Raw genomic sequence first — 25,293 nt, 5'->3', positions numbered from 1 at the left:
GAGCGCAACTAACAACCAGACCCGTATTTCCGTAAACTGAAAATGCATGATGGGAGATGTAGTCTTTTGTTGTTAAGTAAAGTTGGTTCGCTATTGACATGATCTTTGCGCTTTAATACCTCTTTATACGAGTTATTAAAATAACAAATGTTCTAACCTTCATATATATTTTTTTTTACATGGTAGTGTATTGTTTAGTTATTAGTTATTTAGTTATTACATGCACTATTTATTACCCATTTGTAATAAAACTGTTATGTGCAGCAAATTTTGTCACAATCATCCATATCATGTTACTTTACTATTTAGTTTTTTTTTTATTTCTCTAAATTCTTTCATATCTATATTTACATGGAATCTTTCATAAAACTGTTGTAATATAAACGTCTTGAAAGCGCTGATGGTCCCTAAGTTCATGTCACTTATGAAGTACCTTCTTATCAAGTTACTACACTCATTAGTTTTTTTAATTCTTTTATATCACTATATATCAGTTTTTTTTTTATTTCTTCTTGAAATTTAAAGATGAAATTTGAAAAACTAACGAGTGAAGTAACTTGATATGAAGATACTTCATAAGTGACATGAATTATAGACCATCAGAGTTGTAATTACAAAGTTATTACAAAATGTACAGTATGTGAAGTATTTGTAACGGGATGTGTTTTCTTTATCTGCGTTGTGTTCTGTGCAGACTATGGATATTCAGGACGCAGGTAGTCTTTCCAAATGCTTTTAATTTCTCTGTACAAAACAAGCATATGAATCAGCAAGAGCTGCTGAGCTCCTCACACGTCACTGCAACACACACACATGCTATTTAAATACTTGTTTGACAAACTGTCGCAAATTTTAGAACACGAATAAACAACATTTTTACATACACAAAAGCATAACAGAAAAATGGTAAAGTTTTGAAACAAATACAAGAACTTTCTCCGCAGAGCAGTTAACATACCTCCTCCTTGCAGCTGATGCACGCGCTGAGGAGACATGCAGCTCACGCATGTAAGTAAGTTATATTTATTTATATAGCGCTTTTCGAGACCAGGGTCACAAGGCGCTTAAACAATCAAAACAATACTCAAAAAAGTACATACTTTAAAGATCAAGATAATACTGAGAACAACACAGGAGTTCCAGAAATTCAAGGAAAAGCCTGAACAAATAGAAACGTCTTAAGATGTTTCTTGAAGGAGTCAGTAGATCATCAAACACAGATGTTTCTTGAAGGAGTCAGTAGATCATCAAACACAGATGTTTCTTGAAGGAGTCAGTAGATCATCAAACACAGATGTTTCTTGAAGGAGTCAGTAGATCATCAAACACACAGATGTTTCTTGAAGGAGTCAGTAGATCATCAAACACAGATGTTTCTTGAAGGAGTCAGTAGATCATCAAACACAGATGTTTCTTGAAGGAGTCAGTAGATCATCAAACACAGATGTTTCTTGAAGGAGTCAGTAGATCATCAAACACACATGTTTCTTGAAGGAGTCAGTAGATCATCAAACACAGATGTTTCTTGAAGGAGTCAGTAGATCATCAAACACACATGTTTCTTGAAGGAGTCAGTAGATCATCAAACACACATGTTTCTTGAAGGAGTCAGTAGATCATCAAACACAGATGTTTCTTGAAGGAGTCAGTAGATCATCAAACACAGATGTTTCTTGAAGGAGTCAGTAGATCATCAAACACAGATGTTTCTTGAAGGAGTCAGTAGATCATCATACCATCACTAGATTCTGATCCACAGACCTCAGAGCCCGAGCTGGGGTGTAAGGCTGGATCAGATCATGAAGGTCTGACCATGAATAGATCTGAAAGTAAGAACCAGAATTTTAAAGTTGATCCTGAAAGAAACTGGAAGCCAGTGAAGAGTTTGAAGGAGAAATGTGAGTTCTTCTACTAGAGCGGCTCAGAGTTCTGAATCAACTGCAGACGAGACGATCCTTCTTGTTAAGACATGAAAACAAACTGTTACAATAGTCCAGACGAGAAGAAACAAACGCATGGATTATAAGATCCAGATCATGTTCCGACAACATTTTCCTAAGTTTAGAGATTTTTCTCAGTTGAAGGAAACAGTTTCTGGTCAGTTTTCTTCAGTGTTGAACAAGAGACATGTCTTTATCAAATACAACACCCAGGTTTCTCAGGCTCAGTTTGACAGACTGACATAAGTCACGCAAGTACTGACTCAACCCTGGAATCTTATCATCAACAATCACCAGAGTTTCAGTTTTGTCCACATTTAGCTGCAAAGTGTTTTCACTCATTGTTTGATTTCTAGCAACAATTGACTAAGTTCAGCCTCTGGGGCTCAGTTGGATCAACAGAGCAGTAGAGCTGGATGTCATCAGCAAACATGTGATAAGAAACATCTGGAAATCTCTGAATGATTTTACCGAGGGGAATCAAGTACAGCAAAAACAATAAAGGACCCAGAACAGAACCTTGAGGGACTCCACACAACAGATCTGCCGATTCAGACCTCATTTGATTGGCAGATACACTAAAACTGCGCCCAGAAAGGTAAGATGAGAACCATTTTAACACAGACCCAGACAGTCTTCATCCCTCAGTCTTCTCAGCAGGATCTGGTTCAACTGTGTCAAAGGCTGAGGACAGATCCAACAGAACCAGAACATCATGATGTCACTGGACACTTTCAATAAAACTGTCTCCGTTGATGTTTAAGAAGCCAGACTGAAACTTCTCATGGATGTCGCTCTGATCCAGGAACAGCTGCTCAGACACCACCTTCTCCAAGATCTTGGACAAGAAAGGGAGCTTAGAAATAGGCCTGAAATGACTGAGGTCAGTTGGGTCTAAGCCTGGTTTTTTGAGCAGTACAGGTTCAAACACTTAAAGTGACAGTACATATTTATGGACACAATCTAACTATTTAAAATTAACCGACAAAATGAAAAATAAAAGATAACACAAATAAAATACGATGGATGTTGTGAAATTTCAATATGTCATTTATTACCTGGTTACATATTGCAAAAAGAAATGTAAAACACTAATGAGTGTAGTAACAGTACCAGTGTCCTGTTCTATGCTGTGGTGTGTTGGGGTGGAAATGTGTCCAAGAGGAGGTCAACAGGTCAACAGGTCAACAGGTTGATCAGGAGGGCTGGCTCTGTGGTTGGAATGAAGCTGGACTCACTGGTGACAGTTGCTGAGATCATTGAACAAACTACTGTCCATCATCATGATGACATCATCCTCTGAACACTGTCATCAGTGAGCAGAGAAGCAGATGAAGCACGAATGCTCCTCCCATGATGCAACACTAATAGACTCAGGGACTCATTCATTCCTCTGGCTATTAAATTGTACAATTCTGAGTTAGGGGCAGAAGTGAAAGTATCTTGATGTTCTGTTCTATGTTAGTCTTTGTATCTTTGTCTTTGTTGTTTTTCTTTGATCTACGTTCTTTATCTTTATCTTTAGACTTAGATTGTGTAATTGTGTTATTTCTCTTTAATTCTCTTGTTCTTATTTTATTTTTGATTTATTTTAGATTTTTTATTAAAAAAAAAAGCTGTATGTATTGGCTATTGGAAAAAAACAATTTTTCATCAATAAAGATCAATAAAGTTTTACCTTACCTTACCTTACCTTAACATATATATGGAGGCCCTTCTTGAGTCACATGAACATGGTGACCATAAAACCTAAAATGAAGGAGTTATAAAGACGGAATTAAAAGAAGTCACACTTTTTCAGTCTATTGGAGGACAGTCCCTTAGACGCCGCCTCACCTGCAGAGACATTTGGGTATTTGATCAGGACGATAGGACGAAATATTGAGGTTCAAACGCGCTTGTAGTCGATACAACAGGTGACTCACAGAACAGGTGACTCAACACCTTTACATTCATTATCGCGCAAACATCGAATCGGTCAATATCGAGCCAACTTTACTGAAGTCTCGACAACGAGGTCATGAGATTGTGTTGAATTTCATCTCGAGCCAACAAGTCTCGTCATTGATTGACAGGAACTCTTGAGTCAAATGTTTACACACTCGGGTATTTCCAGGAAACCACATCCACTGCTGATCTGTTCACGAGAAAGTCCCTGAGACTGAACATCACAGGATCCACATTTGGGTAAAACATGTTCTCGGATGTTCATGTGTCATTTTATCTCATTATTGTGCCTTGGAAAAATAGTATAAATCTTTGTGTGATTTATTTATCAATCTGTTTGCAAAAAAGAAAAATTAACATATTTCATAGAAACCTTGATTCTGGGAATGAAACAAATGACCATCTGGACCCATTGGTCTTGTGAAGGATTTGTCACTCTTTGGAGGAAGCTTTATCATTTCTGGCATTAAAAATGCCGGAAGCTCGGCTCTGGACAGGCCGAGCTGTAGCTCTGCCTACAGGTTGACGGATATGTTGTTCAACAGAACCTATATGGGGGGGACGCAGGTGGTCTCCCTCGCGAACAACATGGCTCTCCTGTGAGGTGCGCTCGACAGGCTCATCGTTGACCGAGACAACCTTGGACCTTTTGACATGGAGGAAGTCAAGGACTAGGTGGCTGCGCTCCTCAGGATGTCGCAGGCGTATGCAATCCTGGGAGGGACACTCCGGAGAAAGATCGGAGGGTACTCCTGAATGGACCCAAAACAGAGGATTATCTGTTTGGTCCAGAGCTCCGGAACATCGTGGCCCGCCAGGAGGCAGCGCAGAGGGAGTTGGCGCAGCTCCGCCATCACCTGCATGGGCGTGATGACGAGGCGCGACAGGGATTCGGCGCTCGAAGACGGAGATCCCGTTCATCTGCCTCATCATCTGGTGCTGGGGGAAGCGTCACCAGAGGCAGCCACCCCAGCAGCAGCAACAACAGCGGCAACAGCGACGGCGGGCGATGGGTCAGCAGCGGCGACAACGCAGCAGAGGCGGCAAGGCATCTCCTCGGGGGAGCCCTCCTCCCCCCTATTCATTCAAGGGCATTTATGGAAATAAAAAAAAGAGAAGGTATGATGTTTCTGTGGTTCGTTCTGAGAGAGATGTTAGTAGTGTGCATGTGTTTCCGCCTGTGACTGTGACGTATTCACAGGCGTCATTAGAAACTTTCGCCACTAATGCTAAGCTAACATGCTCCGCCGTTCATAGACGGCAAGAGTTTCCTCTCAGAACACATTTCGAAGGAGGTTTTAAACCCCTTTGTCCGGGTCATGCAGAGACTGTAATAAAGGAGTCTGTCCACACGAATGAGGGGCAGACTCCAACCACATGTGTTTTGTTTCCAGACGAGCAGAGGTCCACGAGGCCGGCTGAGTCAGCTGTGTTTGATCCCGCTTCGACAAGCGCTCGTGCCCGACAGAGCTTGACAGCTGAGGTGAGTGGAACTAGTCCAGACATGTCTATGTTGACCGGAGGTTGTTCCTTCCCCCACAGCGTTGGCAACAAGCACTGGCACCGTGGAGGACGTCACGTATGGCGGCGGAGAAACGCCATGGGTTTGACGCAACATGGCGCTTTTACGCGTAAGTTTTCTCGCCGTTCTGAGACCAGGCGAGGGCGAGGGGATATCGCCCCTTCTGGTTGATCATCTGCCAGCGGAGCTTGAGAATGTACTGGACGCGGAGAGTGATGCGGTGCCGACGTGCGCGCGACCTGTTCTGAACGCACACCACCTCCACATCTCGGATTTTGTCAGCTCCGGTGACACTAAGGAGTGCTCGGGGGGCTGGGGAGACTTTCGGGGGGGAAAGGGTACGTGCAAGACGCATCTGAGGTTTCTCCCACAGAGCCGGATTTTATGTATGAGAGTGGGGGTTCTAGTGAATCCAGCTCGAGTACTGCTCTGTTGATTCAAGAGATAGAGACGCGGCTTGTGTGATGCCCTTTCGTAAAACGGCCCGCTCTGGGACGTTCGCGGGGGCGGGCCGGAGGACAACCCAAAGTTCGTCAGGGTTGCGGTTCTGACAAAACATTATTCGGCTTGGAGTCGCTTGGTTTTACTTCATTCCAGATAGCAGAGGGAAGTAATCAGGCGGGGCTATGTGCTCCAATTTGCCCGTCAACCCCCGCGTTTTTCATGGATTCTCTGGACACGCGTGGCGGAGCAGGAGAAATTATCCTGTCTAAGAAACGAGGTCTCTACTCTGCTGCAGAAGGAGGTGGTAGAGCTGGTTCCAGCAGCAGAGATGATGTCAGGGTTTTACTCCCGGTACTTCTTTGTGCCAAAGAAGACCAGGGGTTGGAGGCCCATACTGGACCTGAGCTATTTGAACAAATTCATAGCCACCCGCCTGTTTCGCATGTTGACGGTCAAGAAACTGCTCACAGGTGTAAGTCCAGGAGATTGGATGACATCTATCGACCTGACCGACGCGTACTTTCACATACCAATAGTCAAGAGACATCGAAAGTACTTGCGTTTCGCCCTCGAGAATCGTGTTTTTCAATACACTCGACTCCCGTTTGGCTACTCTCTGGCACCCAGGACCTTCACCAAGTGTGTGTTGGCGGCACTGGAGCTATTAAGAGCGATTAGGGTGAGGATTTTGACCTATCTGGACAACTGGTTGATCCTTGCCAGGTCAGAGGCAGAAAGTTACACTCACAAACAGAAGGTGTTGAGCCATATTGCCACCCTGGGGTTCACGGTGAACCTCAGCAAGAGAGATCTGACTCCAGTCCAACAGTTAGTTTACCTGGGGGTACTGTTGAACACGGAGGAGGGATACGCACGCTTCTCTGACAGGTTGGGGAGGCACCTCGGGTCAGGCCTATGCCAGCGGGGTCTGGAATAGACCAGTGTGCAGACACATAAACTGGCTAGAGCTAAAGGCAATTTACAACGTCTTTCTTAACCTCTCTCCCCAACTGTCACGGTCCAATGTCCTAGTGCTATCCGACAGCTCCACCGCTGTGTCGTACGTAAATCGCCAAGGTGGAGTCAGACCCCCAGCCCTTCCGAGTGTGGCAAAGAAGATTTGGCTGTAGGCAGACCGTCACCTGCTCTCTCTCAGAGCTCAGCATGTGCCTGGTGAGCTGAACGCGTTAGCGGACAGACTGTTGAGGGGGGCCTGCCAGGACGAATGGGGTCTGTCTGAGGCAGTGGCAGCCGAGATATGGTCTCGGTTCGGTCACCCGGTGGCAGACCTGTTCGTCAGCAAGGATAACTTCAAATGTCCTCTCTGGTTCTCCCTCAGGGCATCGGATTGCCCTCCACCAGGCGTGGACGCTTTGGCCCACTGGAGTTGGCCGGCAGGACTACTGTTCGCCTTCCCTCCTCCGCGGCTCCTCCTCCCCTTAGTTCGGAGGACAAGGTGGGAGGGGCTGAGGTTAATGCTGGTAGCGCCAGACTCCCAGAGCTGGTGCGCATGGCAGTCTGGGACCCTTGGGCCCCCACTGCCCTGTGTCAGGCAGGGGGGACTCTGACAGCGCCCCCAGTGCTAGGCCTTCCTCTCAAAGTGTGGCTCCTGCACAGGACGAACTGAGCAGGACTTTGGACCAGCGTGTGGAGAACGCCCGGGCCACGTCGACACGCAGGCTTTATGCCTCAAAGTGGGGAATTTTCTCCCGCTAGTGTGCAGACAGGTCCTTGGACCCCAGCTCCTGTTTGGTCTCCGCTGTCCTGTCTCTCCTGCAACATTTGCTGGATAGCGGACGGACTGTGGCGACACAGAGTGTTCGCATCAGCCATAGCGACGAGCCATGTCGGATTCAAGGGTGCTTCGGCTCGCGCCCACCCTCTGGTGGCGCATTTCTTACGGGGTGCCTGCAGGCTTCAACCTCCTGCAAGGCCTTCCAGCCCTTAGTGGGATCTCTAGCTGGTACTGGACTCTCTCACAGGCCGACCTTCGAGCCTCTTGACCAAGTCCCACTGGATATCTTGTCTTTCAAGGTATCGCTCCTTCTGGCACTGACGACAACGAAGAGAGCGAGTGAGCTTTGTGCTCTCTCCACTAGCCCTGAGTGTCCTTCCTTCGGCGTCGAGGAGTCTTTTCGGTATCATTGCGTCCTAACCCAGGGTTCCGCCCGAAGATTCTGAGTTCCTTGTCCCGGGCGAAGACCATCACGCTGCAGGCCTTTCATCCGCCGCCCCACTTGGACCCGGGTCAGGAACGTCTTCACCTGATGTGTCCAGTGAGGGCTTTAGCCTGTTACTTGCAGCGGGTGGCTGTGTTTAGGCGCTCTGATGCCCTTTTCATCTGCGACAGTAGATGCCTTGGGGTGAGGCGATCTCCTCCCAGAGGTTTTCTCATTGGGTGAGATCAGCCATTATCCGGGCCTACCAAGCAGCGGGTGGATCTGCTCCTAGCGGACTGAGGGCACATTCCACCCGTGGTGTGGCAGCCTAAGCGGCTCTTTTGTGGGGTCTGGCAGCAGAGGACATCAACTGTTTCTTGGGCGTCCACGTCAACCTTTACTAAGACCCATCTCCTCGACGTGACGGCGGGATCAGTAGCTCATACGGTTTTGAGTGCTGCTGTGCCCCCCTCGAGGCCCACGGCTCCAGTAGACTTGGATCCTGGGCCGGCAGGGCCCTAGCAATGCTGCTTCGGGAGCGGCGTCCAGCTGGGGGTACATTTATCCCGTCCCGTTTCGCCTTGGGTTTAAACCAATAGCTAAGTGGTTAGAGGGCGGAGCACCAATATGAAGTAGAACCCCTGAGTTATCATTGTAATCTCACGTTCTAAGAATTGGTGCAAAGCCCTCTAACCTCGTCACCCAGCAGCCGCCTTCTCGCTGAGTTTTCAGTTGGAGGAAATGGGGCGGGTGTTTCCCGCCTTTATAGGAAGTGGACTGCACCCAGCTGGGTGGCGAGTTCATTCAGCTTTCTCAGAGACGAGGCGGGGCCTCGAGGATAAACCAATAGCGAAGCGGTTAGAGGGCGGAGCACCAATTATTTGAACCTGAGATTATGATAACTCAGGGGATATTGTCTCTTAAATTAAACAATTATAATCATATTTGTTTAAAAAAAAAGAAATGGACAGAAAAAAACAAGACTTATTTCTTAATAAAAATAATTCATTTCAGGACAACATATAAATAATTATTGAATCACACAATACACATATTTTGATATGAATAAATACTTGACAAAGAAAACCAGATCTTTTCGTACAACTTGACACATTTGCATGTTTTGATTCAGTCCAGCAGCGTCTGGACGACAGCACTGGTTCATGTGGTCAGAAGGATCTTCACAGTCCAGACCCTCCTGTCGGAGCAGGATCTTCAACACAGTCTAGACCCTCCTGTCAGAGAAGGATCTTCAACACAGTCTAGACCCTCCTGTCAGAGAAGGATCTTCAACACAGTCCAGACCCTCCTGTCAGAGAAGGATCTTCAACACAGTCCAGACCCTCCTGTCAGAAGGATCTTCAACACTGTCTAGACCCTCCTGTCAGAGAAGGATCTTCAACACAGTCCAGACCCTCCTGTCAGAAGGATCTTCAACACAGTCTAGACCCTCCTGTCGGAGCAGGATCTCGTCAACTGGAGAAAAGAGCTGCAGGTAGAAAAGATGTTTGAGGCAGTTCCAGTCACAATCAACACAAGTTTGAGGGATCGAGTCGTCATGAGACTGAACGTGTCGCTCGATGCTTCATTTGTTTTGTTCTCAAAAGTCACTTATGGAGAGAAAACAGTTCAAACCAAACTTTAGATCAGAGCCGGAGACTTGCGGGTCTGGAACCGGAGACTTGCGGGTCTGGAACCGGAGACTTGCGGGTCTGGAACCGGAGACTTGCGGGTCTGGAACCGGAGACTTGCAAGTCTGGAACCGGAGACTTGCAAGTCTGGAACCGGAGACTTGCGAGTCTGGAATTCGAGACTTGCGAGTCTGGAATTCGAGACTTGCGAGTCTGGAACCGGAGACTTGCGAGTCTGGAATTCGAGACTTGCGAGTCTGGAACCGGATTCTTGCGGGTCTGGAACCGGATACTTGCGGGTCTGGAACCGGAGACTTGTGAGTCTAGAGTTCGAGACTTGCGAGTCTGGAACCGGAGACTTGTGGGTCTAGAACTGGAGACTTGCGGGTCTAGAACTGGAGACTTGCGGGTCTAGAACTGGAGACTTGCGGGTCAGAACTGGAGACTTGCGAGTCTAGAATCGGAGACTTGTGGGTCTAGAACTGGAGACTTGTGGGTCTAGAACTGGAGACTTGCGGGTCTAGAACTGGAGGCTTGCGAGTCTAGAACTGGAGGCTTGCGAGTCAGAACTGGAGACTTGTGGGTCTAGAACTGGAGACTTGTGGGTCTAGAACTGGAGGCTTGCGAGTCTAGAACTGGAGACTTGCGAGTCTAGAACTGGAGACTTGTGAGTCTAGAGTTCGAGACTTGCGAGTCTGGAACCGGAGACTTGTGGGTCTAGAACTGGAGACTTGCGGGTCTAGAACTGGAGACTTGCGGGTCTAGAACTGGAGACTTGCGGGTCAGAACTAGAGACTTGCGAGTCTAGAACCGGAGACTTGTGGGTCTAGAACTGGAGACTTGTGGGTCTAGAACTGGAGACTTGCGGGTCTAGAACTGGAGGCTTGCGAGTCTAGAACTGGAGGCTTGCGAGTCAGAACTGGAGACTTGTGGGTCTAGAACTGGAGACTTGTGGGTCTAGAACTGGAGGCTTGCGAGTCTAGAACTGGAGACTTGCGAGTCTAGAACTGGAGACTTGTGAGTCTAGAATTCGAGACTTGCGAGTCTAGAATTCGAGACTTGCGAGTCTAGAACTGGAGGCTTGCGAGTCAGAACTGGAGACTTGTGGGTCTAGAACTGGAGACTTGCGAGTCTAGAACTGGAGACTTGCGAGTCAGAACTGGAGACTTGCGGGTCTAGAACTGGAGACTTGCGAGTCTAGAATTCAAGACTTGCAAGTCTAGAACTGGAGGCTTGCGAGTCAGAACTGGAGACTTGTGGGTCTAGAACTGGAGACTTGCGAGTCTAGAACTGGAGACTTGCGAGTCAGAACTGGAGACTTGCGGGTCTAGAACTGGAGACTTGCGAGTCAGAACTGGAGACTTGCGAGTCTAGAACTGGAGACTTGCGAGTCTAGAATTCAAGACTTGCAAGTCTAGAACTGGAGGCTTGCGAGTCAGAACTGGAGACTTGCGAGTCTAGAACCGGAGACTTGCGAGTCAGAACTGGAGACTTGCGAGTCAGAACTGGAGACTTGTGAGTCAAATCAAACGCAGCATCAGAGAACACGAGGTTCAGTCACTTCATGCTACATGAACATCTGCAGGTCGAACAACAACTGTTGATGAACATGTACAAATATTTGTGTCTTCGTCATCGTTTTTTAGCAGAAACCAAAAGAAATATATTAAAGTACAATCAAAGAAGGCAAATCAAGAGAGGAATGTCAGTTTTCCAGGAGCACATGTGCAGCTTCTGCTGAGATGAGGCATCGGGTTGAAGGTCCAGGACAAGGACCAGATCCATATTCACACTAGATAAGGGGAGGTTCAGGATCAGAACCTCTGGTCCGTCAACATCACGTCTCGAAGGCAAGTATTAGGAGGATCAGCCCCAGGTTTGTGACACATTCAGAGAAGGTTAGTGGTGTGTGTGTGAACATGTGTGTGAACATGTGTGTGTGTGAACATGTGTGTGTGTGTGTGCGTGTGTATATATATATATATATATATGAGCTTCTTAACTAGAAAAAGGCAACAGATGTGTTATAGTCGGAGAAATAAAAGAGTGAACAGCAGCAGAATCTGTTTGTCTGTTTCTGTTTCATCGATTCTTTCAAATGTCAACATCAATGGTTTAGATTCAAGTTGAAATAAAACTTTATTTTTAGCAAATTTACTTTCATTTATAGTCCAATTGTTTATGTTCTTAATGTGTCACAGAAGATAATGAACACTTTTATTCATTCATGTGTTTTGTTGCATTAATGTTGACATTTAAACTTCCCTCTCACTCTTCCAGTCGAGTATTTGAAGAACTTCTGATCAATAGAATCACTTCTGTGTGATTGACAGCGGACTTTCACGACAACCCTGACTGGAACCGATGTCAGACAGACAGGTAGACGCGAGACAGACAGTAGAAATCCTTGGCTGTGTCTAGAAATCAATCCAGATGCTTCTCGTGTCGACATACAATCATCTTGTCCGGCGTCGAACCCTCAACCTCACAGGTGTGTGCACGAGAGTTCAACCTCACAGGTGTGTGCACGAGAGTTCAACCTCACAGGTGTGTGCACGAGAGTTCAACCTCACAGGTGTGTGCACGAGTCAAACCTCTCAGTGAACGACACACACATGATCGTAAAAGAGGTATTTCTGGAGCCATGACTACTGTAAACACACACGCACACACACACACACACTCTCCCTCCATGTACACACTTTCTTCACATTCTACATGGAGGTGAGATCTTCAGGCCATAAGGTAACTAGTGAGTCACGTGACAGTTGTGGGAGGAGCAGGAGTCACATGACAGTTGTGGGAGGAGCAGGAGTCACGTGACAGTTGTGGGAGGAGCAGGAGTCATGTGACAGTTGTGGGAGGAGCAGGAGTCACATGACAGTTGTGGGAGGAGCAGGAGTCACGTGACAGTTGTGGGAGGAGCAGGAGTCACGTGACCGTTGTGGGAGGAGCAGGAGTCACATGACAGTTGTGGGAGGAGCAGGAGTCACATGACAGTTGTGGGAGGAGCAGGAGTCACATGACAGTTGTGGGAGGAGCAGGAGTCACATGACCGTTGTGGGAGGAGCAGGAGTCACATGACAGTTGTGGGAGGAGCAGGAGTCACGTGACCGTTGTGGGAGGAGCAGAAGTCACGTGACCGTTGTGGGAGGAGCAGAAGTCACATGACCGTTGTGGGAGGAGCAGGAGGAGCAGGAGTGTTAGACTCTCACAGGAAGTGTCTCGGAGGCTCAGCCGCGGTAGATCTGCTTGAAGTGGTGACACTCGTTACAATATCCCTGTTTCTCTTGGTTGGCGTAATGGTCGCAGCCTTGTGTGCGGCACCTCTGCTTGGACTTCTCTTTGGGCGCCTGCGCCCGCCTGCCCTGCCCACGAGTGTGACACTCCGGGCACAGATCCGTGCAGCCCGGAGACACGTTACTGCAGCCGCTGCGCCGGCACTGAGTCTGACTCGGAGTCTGAGTCTGACTCTTAGTCTGACTCTGGGTTTGACTCTCGTTTTGACTCTGGGTTTGACTCTCGTTTTGACTCTGGGTTTGACTCTGGGTTTGACTCTCGTTTTGACTCTGGGTCTGGGTCTGGGTCTGGGATTGCTGTGTTGATCTGGGTTTGGTTGCTCTTTCCCTCTGAAGACAGAAATAAGTGAAAACATCAAATAAAGTTCACAAACATAAAAAAAGGAGTCATTAATGGAAGCCTATTACGCAACCATTTCAGCCAATCATGCGACACACAGACGATCATGTGACTGTTAACCAATAGCTTCGTCCTTGTCTGGAAAATTGTTGTCACTTTTATGCAAACATTTTATATAGAATTTTCCAGACCAAGAATAAAAATCCTCACCACGACGGGAGGAGGCGAGTGTGGCGTCCGATGAACCACTTGATTGAGTCGTGCACTTTGTTCTTTGACGTAACACTTGTCGCAGTATCCTTCCAGCATGGCCTTCCCGACAGCACCGCAGCCCGGCCCGCGACACCGCGACGCATTCTGGAAGCCCGTCTCCACGCCATGGCGGGTCTGGACCGGCGGAGGAGGAGGAGTCAAGTCTGAAGGCATCAGAGGGAGTCAGTGAAACCTCCAGGTCTGAAGATACATTTCACAACATGTTCGTACGAATGTGACGCAACAAACATGTTCGTACGACATGTGACGCAACAAACGCGTTCGTACGAATGTGACGCAACAAACATGTTTGTACGACATGTGACGCAACAAACATGTTTGTACGACATGTGACGCAACAAACGTGTTCGTACGACATGTGACGCAACAAACATGTTTGTACGACATGTGACGCAACAAACATGTTTGTACGACATGTGACGCAACAAACATGTTCGTACGACATGTGACGCAACAAACATGTTTGTACGACATGTGACGCAACAAACATGTTCGTACGACATGTGACGCAACAAACATGTTCGTACGAACATGTGACGCAACAAACATGTTCGTACGACATGTGACGCAACAAACATGTTCGTACGACATATGACGCAACAAACATGTTCGTACGACATATGACGCAACAAACATGTTCGTACAAATGTGACGCAACAAACATGTTCGTACGACATGTGACGCAACAAACATGTTCGTACGAACATGTGACGCAACAAACATGTTCGTACGACATGTGACGCAACAAACATGTTCGTATGACATGTGACGCAACAAACATGTTCGTACGACATGTGACGCAACAAACATGTTCGTACGACATGTGACGCAACAAACATGTTCGTACGACATGTGACGCAACAAACATGTTCGTACGAATGTGACGCAACAAACATGTTCGTACGACATGTGACGCAACAAACATGTTCGTACGAATGTGACGCAACAAACATGTTCGTACGACATATGACGCAACAAACATGTTCGTACGAACATGTGACGCAACAAACATGTTCGTACGACATGTGACGCAACAAACATGTTCGTACGACATGTGACGCAACAAACATGTTCGTACGACATGTGACGCAACAAACATGTTCGTACGACATGTGACGCAACAAACATGTTCGTACGAATGTGGCGCAACAAACATGTTCGTACGACATGTGACGCAACAAACATGTTCGTACGAATGTGACGCAACAAACATGTTCGTACGACATATGACGCAACAAACATGTTCGTACGAACATGTGACGCAACAAACATGTTCGTACGACATGTGACGCAACAAACATGTTCGTACGACATGTGACGCAACAAACATGTTCGTACGACATGTGACGCAACAAACATGTTCGTACGACATGTGACGCAACAAACATGTTCGTACGACATGTGACGCAACAAACATGTTCGTACGACATGTGACGCAACAAACATGTTCGTACGACATGTGACGCAACAAACATGTTCGTACGACATGTGACGCAACAAACATGTTCGTACGACATGTGACGCAACAAACATGTTCGTACGACATGTGACGCAACAAACATGTTCGTACGACATGTGACGCAACAAACATGTTCGTACGACATGTGACGCAACAAACACGTTTGACACGTAAATCAAGCAGTAAAGAACAGAGTGCGGCCGCGGGGCCACTTTGCTTAGTCACAAGGTCAGTATAAAACATGTACAAAAACATAAATGTCCCGTTTTATTTTCTACTATTACTCATCATTTTTTCATTTGATATTTCAGGCTTAGTTTCAAAGTGAAAATGGAACTTTCTTGATGGTTTCTATAAATCATGGTTCTCAGCTGCAAACGTTCTCCTGGAGGTGAAACAACATGTTCCTCCTCAGAGACTCTGACTCACATCACTGACCAAAACAAGACCAAAAGAGAAATAGAACCTTATGATTGGACTGTTCATCTGTTAACCAAAGTTAAAGTCCAGTCATTCGTCTTAATGAAGGACATTTTAAAATCTTAACAGCAGCAATAATTTACTTTTTATCTAAAGTCAGAATGTTTTGCTGATTTAATACATTGAATCACTTTAATCTTTCAATCTTTAGGAACATTTTCACTAAATCATTTAATGGTGTTTTAAAATGTGTTCTGAAGCAAATATTCCTCTGACACACAGTTGTACTTACGGTGGTTCGTCTGATAGTCTACGTAGCAAATAGTGCAGAAACCCAACTTCTCCGGTGTTCCAAAGAAAGGGCATCCGGACCTTTTACACGGCCGGGCCAGAGGGGCCTGCCAGGCCGAGGTGTGTCCCGGCATCTCAGGGTTTCCGGTTTGACTCCAGTTTGAAGACGAGGCCTCAGTTCTGGTGTTGTTGGGCTGCTCCGGTCTCTCCGGGGTCTGGTGTCTCTGCATGCACGGTGGACACAGTCCGTTGAATATCCTGAAGGACTCGAGTCTGCACAGACTGCATCGCTCCGTCTCCGCCCCGGGTCCCCCCCACTGGGTCCAGGCGGAGCCTTGTGTTGGCTGAGGGGCAACGGGTCCTCCGTTGGGACCAGGGGGTCCAGTAGCTGCTGGTCCAGCTCCAGGAGGTCCATGGTTTTGTCTGGAGTTGAAGCATCGCTCACACAGTCCGTCGTGCTCCACACTGAGCGTGAAGAGACATCCTGGCGTCTTACACTTCATGGCATGAGTCTCGCTGTAGAGGCTGAGACTGGGCGCTGTGGGGGGTGCGGGCCGTGGGCTGGACAAGATCACGCCTGAGGAGGGTGGACTGTTTCCTCGAGCTCCTCTGGAGTTCACCTCAGCCTCCGATCCACTGACCCCACCTTGGACTGCGCCCCCCTTGGTCTGCAGGACCCCCTCCATCCTGGGCCCCGACGTGGCCTGACGCTTCTCGAAGCACTCGTGGCAGTGAGGCTGAGTGTCCACCGACACGTAGAAGGTGCATCTGGGCGTCGCGCAGCGGATCTCGATGAGTGACAGCTGGGACACGGAGAAGGGCGGGGGGCGCTGAGGTTGGGCGGCCCAGGCCTGCTCCTTGTCCTCCTGCCAGCGCTGGTACTCGTGGTTGACCAGCTGCAGGTAGTCCTCCATCAGGTTCATGTCCTCTGGAAGGTTTCCCTCGTCCAGCCTGAGGAGCAACAATTGAACAGGTGAAAGAAAATCAAGGTTACATTGTGAATCCATCAACTTGATGAGTTTTATAAAGTTCTTAATTGTTTCTTAGCTTCAACAATTCACCAGGGATTCATAATGATGTCGTATCCAGCCTTAAACACAAGGTTCTACACAATCGTGGTCCATCAGTACCGTGCTGCATTGATGATCCTGGTGGCGTCACAGCCCAGACCAATGACCGGGATCTCTATCAACTGCAGGTATTCCTTCAGAAGACGATCCTTCTGCTGCTGCTCCTTCTCCATCAAGAAGTGCACCTTGAGCTCTTCAAAGCCCGCCCGGCCCGGGTTGATGAGCGGCACCGCTCGGATCTCTAAAGAATTCACAAGCGCTTCCGTAAATACATCAGTTTCGACGACTCCTCGCGAGCTGCTCACCTGGACCGCTGTCTTTGATGGTGATGAGCGGAGCGAAGTGTTGCGAGTCGTACCCGAGCACGATGGGATATTTGTAGCACTCCGTGGGCGGCCAGTGTAGAGGCAGATAAATCCCACCTACGTTCAGAGGAGAGATGGACGAGCCGGACTTCATACTCCGCAGAACTTGGTCTGTTGAAGGAACAACAGCAAGTGAACAAAAACTCATGCAAACAAAACATTCAACTAGAAACAAAAACTGAAATGATTCAAATCGTGGAAAACAAATACATTTTTCCTGCCTCAAGTATATCATGTTGTATTATATTGCTCCAGAGGTTCACACCAACTACTTGAATACTATGACAAAAAAGTAAAATAATGTTTGCCTTTTTTCTTGATCTTTATGCTGATTACTCTTGAAAACTATTGAATCACTGGATTAGAAAAACATCCCAACGTTCAGTATAGTTAGTATACGTTAGTACGTTCGTATAATTGACCTCTTGACCTCTTGACCATCATACTTTACCTGCGATGACAATGATGGGTCGACGGAGAACGTTGGACAGGACAAAGATGTGAATGTCTTCCAGAGAGTCAAACTGGAGTCCATTGCTGCTCGAGACTGGAGACGCCATCTTCACGATCTTGTCCCACTCCTCGTCCCAGTTCTGTGGTGAGAACCATGAGTTGAAACATTCCGTGTCTGGCGCAGAATTAAACATGGTTCCAGAAGAACCATCACATACAGATCAAGTTCAACTTTGCTTTGGAATTTAGATTAAATTGAGATCATTAAGAAAACCACAATTAGTTTATCTAGTAAACTTGGTTTTACAGGGTTTAAGGGACGAAATAATTCCTCCAGCTGTAATCTTCCTTTGTTTATACAACAAGTCCCTTGGAGGTGGAGACCATTGACAACGCGCGGAGACAAACCTCCATGCTTGACTTATCACACCAGAGTGGGTGTGGTAATGGTCAACAAGATTTAATCTCCAGAAAAACAAAGTGTTTTCAGCTTAAGATAAGATTTCTAATGTCAATATTTCAATGAAAAGAGAGTTTTGTACAAGCACACACTGATGATACAATAGAGTCACACATCACAACAACACACACACACTGATGATACAATAGAGTCACACATCACAACAACACACACACTGATGATACAATAGAGTCACACATCACAACAACACACACACACTGATGATTCAATAGAGTCACACATCACAACAACACACACACTTATGATACAATAGAGTCACACATCACAACACACGCACACACTGATGATACAGTAGAGTCACACATCACAACAACACACACACACTGATGATACAATAGAGTCACACATCACAACACACACACACACACACTTATGATACAATAGAGTCACACATCACAACACACACACACACTGATGATACAGTAGAGTCACACATCACAACAACACACACACACTGATGATACAATAGAGTCACACATCACAACAACACACACACTGATGATACAATAGAGTCACACATCACAACAACACACACACACTGATGATTCAATAGAGTCACACATCACAACACACACACACACTGATGATACAATAGAGTCACACATCACAACAACACACACACTGATGATACAATAGAGTCACACATCACAACACACACACACACTGATGATACAATAGAGTCACACATCACAACAACACACACACTGATGATACAATAGAGTCACACATCACAACACACACACACACTGATGATACAATAGAGTCACACATCACAACAACACACACACTGATGATACAATAGAGTCACACATCACAACAACACACACACACTGATGATACAATAGAGTCACATATCACAACAACACACACACTGATGATACAATAGAGTCACACATCACAACAACACACCCACACTGATGATACAATAGAGTCACACATCACAACAACACAAACACACTGATGATACAATAGAGTCACACATCACAACAACACACACACACTGATGATACAATAGAGTCACACATCACAACAACACAAACACACTGATGATACAATAGAGTCACACATCACAACAACACACACACACTGATGATACAATAGAGTCACACATCACAACAACACACACACTGATGATATAATAGAGTCACACATCACAACAACACACACACACTGATGATACAATAGAGTCACACATCACAACAACACAAACACACTGATGATACAATAGAGTCACACATCACAACAACACACACACACTGATGATACAATAGAGTCACACATCACAACAACACACACACTGATGATACAATAGAGTCACACATCACAACAACACACACACACTGATGATACAATAGAGTCACATATCACAACAACACACACACTGATGATACAATAGAGTCACACATCACAACAACACACACACTGATGATACAATAGAGTCACACATCACAACAACACACCCACACTGATGATACAATAGAGTCACACATCACAACAACACAAACACACTGATGATACAATAGAGTCACACATCACAACAACACACACACACTGATGATACAATAGAGTCACACATCACAACAACACAAACACACTGATGATACAATAGAGTCACACATCACAACAACACACACACACTGATGATACAATAGAGTCACACATCACAACAACACACACACTGATGATATAATAGAGTCACACATCACAACAACACACACACAATGATGATACAATAGAGTCACACATCACAACAACACAAACACACTGATGATACAATAGAGTCACACATCACAACAACACACACACACTGATGATACAATAGAGTCACACATCACAACAACACAAACACACTGATGATACAATAGAGTCACACATCACAACACACACACACACACACTGATGATACAATAGAGTCACACATCACAACAACACACACACACTGATGAAACTCACTTCTTTCCTTGATCTATGTTCTTTATCTTTATCTTTAGACTTAGATTGTATCATCTTGTTCTTCCTCTTTATGTTCTTCTTATTTTATTTTTTATGTATTATTTTTTATTGTTTATGAAAAATTGCTGGCTATCGGTAAAAAACAATTTGATCATTATCAATTAAAATATCATCACTATGATGATAGAATAGAGTCACATATCACAACAACACACACACTTTAGTTGAAAAAAAAAAGACTTATAATCATAAATAATACTAATTCATTTTATTTATAAGGCGCCCTTCAAGACACACAAGGACAACATACAACAGATTATAAAACGACAGTAAAACAGATGTTTTAAAGATAAGAAAGCTGGAAAGTTTAAGACTTTAAAGTTTAAGTTCAAGACTAGTGAAGTGAATAATCTATGGAAGGAGGATCTGAGGGTCCGGTGGGGGGTGTTTATGTGAGGAGATGGTCAGGGTGGGTTGTTGTTGAGGGCTTTAAGAGTCAGATTGTGTAGTTAATATGATGAGAGCCAGCGGAGTTGTGACCAAGAGGCAGATAAGAAACATAATGGGACATATGTTCAAATGTTTTGAACTGAATGAATTGGCATCAGAGAGCCAGGATTTGAACCAGTCAAGTGTTTGGAGGAGGATGGAGGTGGAGAGGCTCAAGAATGGATGAGAGTCTGGCGTCTGCTGAGATTAAGAGGTGAAGTTAATGTGTAGTTAAACTCACCATAGTTGTGTATCTCAATCCGGTCTGTGTAAACTCTTGTGATTGGACCAGCTCCGCCTGGAACCGTACTCGAAACACACCAGTATCCGTCTCCTTCAACACGCCGTGGAGCGTCTTCCGGAGAACCAGGTCCGTGTCCTGGACTCCCAACATGTACTGGGAAGCAGCGTGGAGCAAACAGTTCCCATCACCTGCACAAACACAAAGATACCACTTTATTTATCAACAAATACACAAATGATACGTTGACTCCACATCCTGGAATGTACACACTGACAGAATTAAATGTGGTCAAGGTTCATCCAGTCACTACAGAGTTATTAAAAGGCTCTCCAGAGGGATAAATAAAGTCAATCTAATCTAATTAAACAACTAGATGAACAAGAAACTAGCTCGGTATTTCTAGGCATGTTTTGTAAAGTGTTGAGACTTCATAGAGGTCTTGACACATGAAACAAGACTCTGGGGATTTCCAGGCCACGCTTGTGCGCAGACGATCATGTGACCCGGACATGAAAGTGACACACAAAGCCATCCTGACAACAGAGGGAGCATCAAACCTCCAGAACCTCTGGAGTTTGACACACTTTCATGAGGCAGAGAACGATCGGGTTTTCAAATCTTGTCTGAACATATGACCAAGTTAAATAAAACGTATCCAAACACAGGAATTTCCCGACACACTAACTTCTGTCTTTTGTGCGAGCGGCTCTTCCTCTAATGATCCCGACACAAAGTGCTACTCAGCTGGTCCTGGACTTTCCAAAGAGGCGGGGCTTGAACAGGAAGGAATGCCGTCTTAGTGACTGTCAACAACAGCCTGCGATGAAAGACAACTATGCTATGAACGCAGTCTTGCAGGAAACTCTTGTGATCTCAATGTTCCAGCTGGTGTTGCTGATGTTTGCCACATGTTTCTAAACCAGTCCCTGAAGAACGAAAGACTCAACGTTACAATAAAGTATTCGTGGCTCTGTCCAGGAAGCTTCTCGTTCAGCCAGGTCATGGTTATCCATATGGTTCGAAAGCAAGTCAAGTCTGCGTAAAGTTCTAGGAAAACTAGGATAAATCTACACAGTCCAGTTGACTCGCTCTCAAACCACTTGGATATTGTTACAGACCCTCATAGTCCATCCATAGTTCCTCACACAGAAGGACCAGATGGATAAGTTTGACCTAATGTGGAGGCTTGGATTAGCTTTAGCCTCCGACATCACGCTTCTGAAGCGGTCCAAACAATAACAGCTCCCTCATTTAGTAAACTACACTAAAGTCAATAAAAATGTGTGTTTTGAGTCTGAATGTTTTGTGGGTGAAGATCAGAGGAAGTTCGTTTGAAAGAAGATTTCTGATGTGAAACTGAAACATCCTAATCAAAAACCTGTGTGAGCACGATCTTATCTGCCATCTTGTTTTGAAATAATGCCATCATACGTTTTTACAGCTGCATCATTTAAACAGGTTTAAAGCTTGAATTTGAAAATAGAAACACATGAAAACTGACATGGCTCACCACCAACAGTGGCGTCTACAAGAGTTCCTGGCAGTCCATGACACATGAGACGCTCTGAGGGGAAACCCCAAGATATTCAAGTGAGCGGAATCGCAATAAAATATCATTTCCCCGGGTGGAAACTTTGTTTAACATATTAGCTTCATACTTGGACTTATTTCCAACCACTTTGATCAAATTTGACCTGAATAATAAGTTTCTTCTTGACTTTCTAAACTCTCTTGATCTTCCTCCTGCTTGATCCACAAATACAACTGTGAAGATAAGAGTCGCACGATTATTGATGACAACGACTTGTTCGTCTGGACTTTCATTGACTTCTACTTCCTTTGTGTCGTCAGCATGAGTGACTCAGCAGTGTGTGCGTCTGTGTGTGTGCGTCTGTGTGTGTCTTTCTGAAAGTCACGTCTGAGGCTTTCACACTTTGACAATCCCACATTAAATTCCGTCTGATCTTCATGACATCACGCTTGATAAACCCAAGAAATTCCATTAAGTCGCTGAAACAAAAGTCATGAAAGTTCATCAGTGGAAGTTCCAGGAATTGCTTCAACGTAGAATATTTTTCAATTGAAATAAATCAACTTCCTCATCCACACATTTTTTAAGCGGTTTTTGTGACTTTATCCGCTAAAACAACTTCCCCTGGACATTTTTATTTCTGCCACCATTTATCAATAATTTAAAAACAGAGAAGTTGAAAGATGAAAACGGCGAGTGTGGAAATGATCCATCATGAAACCAGCGAACACTAAATATCAATGACAGACTTTCCCGTCAACAGACGATCTACGTGGATGGGAAGCCTTGACATTATCAATAATCAATAAAGTTTATCTAACATAAGGTTTAAATCATGACAATGACTGAACAGCAGCTTCTAAATGAAGTCCACGTCAGAAACCCATCGTTTCATCATCTTTTACAAAAACCTCTTGTTTTCATGCGGGAACAGATTCTAGTCAAAGCTGAAGCGTTCCTACCGTTGGTTCTTAAAGGCACCATCTTCTTCACCTCCCGACACCAGTTGAGCTTCTTCTCCTGCTCCAGCGACGCCTGCATGGCTCGGTCCAGGATGGCGGCCTGGACCACCTCCCTGAAGGCCTGAGGGAAGTGGTTCATGGCGATCATCTCCAGGGTGTAGCGGTGCATCCCTCGCAGGTGCTGCATCAAACCGCCGCTGGACGCCGGCTTCACCACGTCGTTGGGAACACGCTGGCGAATCTTCACGGCCTTCAGCAGGTTGGAGACGAACAGGAACTTGGGAAGGAAGTTCTGACCCTGCGACATGATGGGGGAGCAGGTGAGCTGAGGTCGGGGGGGCAGAGGCTGGAAAGAGGAAATGATACGTTACAACAATTCAAGTAGCTGTGCTGGGAGTTCTGAGCTGGAGATTCCCTTTTCCTACAGAGTCTCTGGGAAACCACCGAACGCAGAAGATCCTGCTCGGAGGGATGTTGGGACGAGAAAGATCTTCATAAAAGTGTCAAGATCTCCCACATTAATGCCCTCAAATCATCTTTTTAATACACTCCACTGATCAAAGAGCTGCAGAAAACACTTGCTGCGAGTACAAATGTATTCAGGGCCAATAAAAACTACTTTTATAAATTATAAATGTAAATGTCCAGGAAATGTGTATTTTTAAAGGTTGAATTTCATCTGATGAGTCTTTTCCTTGTTCCAAAAATAGCTGAAGATGATTAATAATATAGATGTAAGTATCAGTGCTGGAAACAGAAGTGAAACCAACTATTATGTGAAAGAAATGTTTTCATCCAATTGTTTTTTAGGCTGAATCTGACATTAAGTCAAACTAATCCATAAAGAAAACAATAACACGTTTGTCTTTGTAACAGAAACTTATCTATGAAAGTTGCTTAAGAGGTTTGAATCCTTTTCAACATTATCACTGTGTGATGAAGATTCTTAAGGAAAACATGTCAGAGAAAACAAACATCTTGAAAACAAAATTATGAAGTAATTTGTCAGGTTGTGTTGTAGACATTGAAACTAATGAAACATGCTAACATGCTAACATGCTAACTGTGATGTATCGTTAGCTCGTTCTTCATCATAAAGTCACGTGACTGATCAATACAGTGATACAATAATAAATCAAACTATTGATATGTTTTAAGTCCACGTGTGTCAGGTGTGAAGCAGGACTCGAGGCTCAGAGTCTGATCTTGAAAACAAGTTTTGACACTTATCTGTAGCTGCTGTCATAGCATCCTTGCTAATGCTAATGCTAACGCTAACGCTAGCCGAGCAGCAGCAGGTGCACCAACATGACACGTGATCAGACGTTTACCAGGCGTGTTGTCTCACCTGAGACACACCTGAGACACACAATGACACGAGCTTGTGACGTCCAGGCGTTGACGTCATTCCAGTGACAGCTAGAGCTTCAGAATGATGCGTTCAAACACATCAGGAATTTGACAAAACACAACAAATACACCTTTTAAGAAGCTGTGGTGCGAGCGCGAGGCTGACGTGTTAGTAAACAGGTGCTGTCACACACACACACACACACACGCACGGACTCACGCGCGCGCACACACACACACACTCACACACTCACTCACACACACGGACACACACACACACCTCCAGGCCCGAGCACATCGTCCAGACATTCGTGTGTGTGTGTCCGTGTGTTCGTGTGTGTGTGTGTGTCCGTGTGTGTGTGTGTGTTCGTGTGTGTGTGTGTGTCCGTGTGTGTGTGTGTGTGTGTGTGTGTGTGTGTGAGTCCAGAGGTGCGTCAGACTCACCTGTGTGTTTGTGGCGGGAGAACAACAAAGATGCTCAGGCTCGCGCTCTTCACCGCAGCGTCGCTCGCGCCATCAGCTTCACTTCCGCCTCGAGCTCGACTGACACGCAGGACCAGGACCAGGACCAGGACCAGGACCAGGAAGCGAGTCAAGGGGACTTCCACTTCCACGCGGGGACTTTCCGTCCACCCATGATCCTCCTCTGTCGCTGCAGTCTGCGCGGCCG

The 25,293-nt window shown here is 45.6% G+C and overlaps 1 protein-coding gene across 1 annotated transcript; it reads right to left on the bottom strand.

The window, feature by feature from the left end:
• Nucleotides 1-11,065: 11,065 nt before the first annotated feature.
• Nucleotides 11,066-25,269, bottom strand: tnfaip3 (tumor necrosis factor, alpha-induced protein 3). Its single transcript, XM_087802875.1, has 9 exons — nucleotides 25,068-25,269; nucleotides 23,274-23,619; nucleotides 20,778-20,968; nucleotides 17,612-17,753; nucleotides 17,101-17,271; nucleotides 16,856-17,036; nucleotides 15,727-16,676; nucleotides 13,493-13,698; nucleotides 11,066-13,272 (listed from the first exon to the last, which is right to left on the bottom strand). Exons 2-9 carry the CDS (start codon nucleotides 23,578-23,580, stop codon nucleotides 12,877-12,879), a joined length of 2,544 nt encoding a protein of 847 aa, XP_087659001.1. The 5' UTR covers nucleotides 23,581-23,619; nucleotides 25,068-25,269; the 3' UTR covers nucleotides 11,066-12,876.
• Nucleotides 25,270-25,293: the final 24 nt, after the last annotated feature.

This window comes from Callionymus lyra, chromosome 11 (assembly GCF_982586985.1).
Source record: "Callionymus lyra chromosome 11, fCalLyr1.hap1.1, whole genome shotgun sequence".
Taxonomy (NCBI): domain Eukaryota; kingdom Metazoa; phylum Chordata; class Actinopteri; order Syngnathiformes; family Callionymidae; genus Callionymus; species Callionymus lyra.
Note: the sequence above shows the minus strand (reverse complement) of the source record. Positions and strands in the feature narration are given on the sequence as shown.

Excerpts from the sequence above, each read along its gene's own strand:
- tnfaip3 (XM_087802875.1), bottom strand. The coding sequence starts at position 23,580 with ATGTCGCAGGGTCAGAACTTCCTTCCCAAGTTCCTGTTCGTCTCCAAC. Across the intron at positions 17,037-17,100 it reads CATCAAAGACAGCGGTCCAG|AGATCCGAGCGGTGCCGCTC; the intron begins GTGAGCAGCTCG and ends TGAATTCTTTAG. Across the intron at positions 13,699-15,726 it reads AGACTATCAGACGAACCACC|ACTTGACTCCTCCTCCTCCG; the intron begins GTAAGTACAACT and ends TGATGCCTTCAG.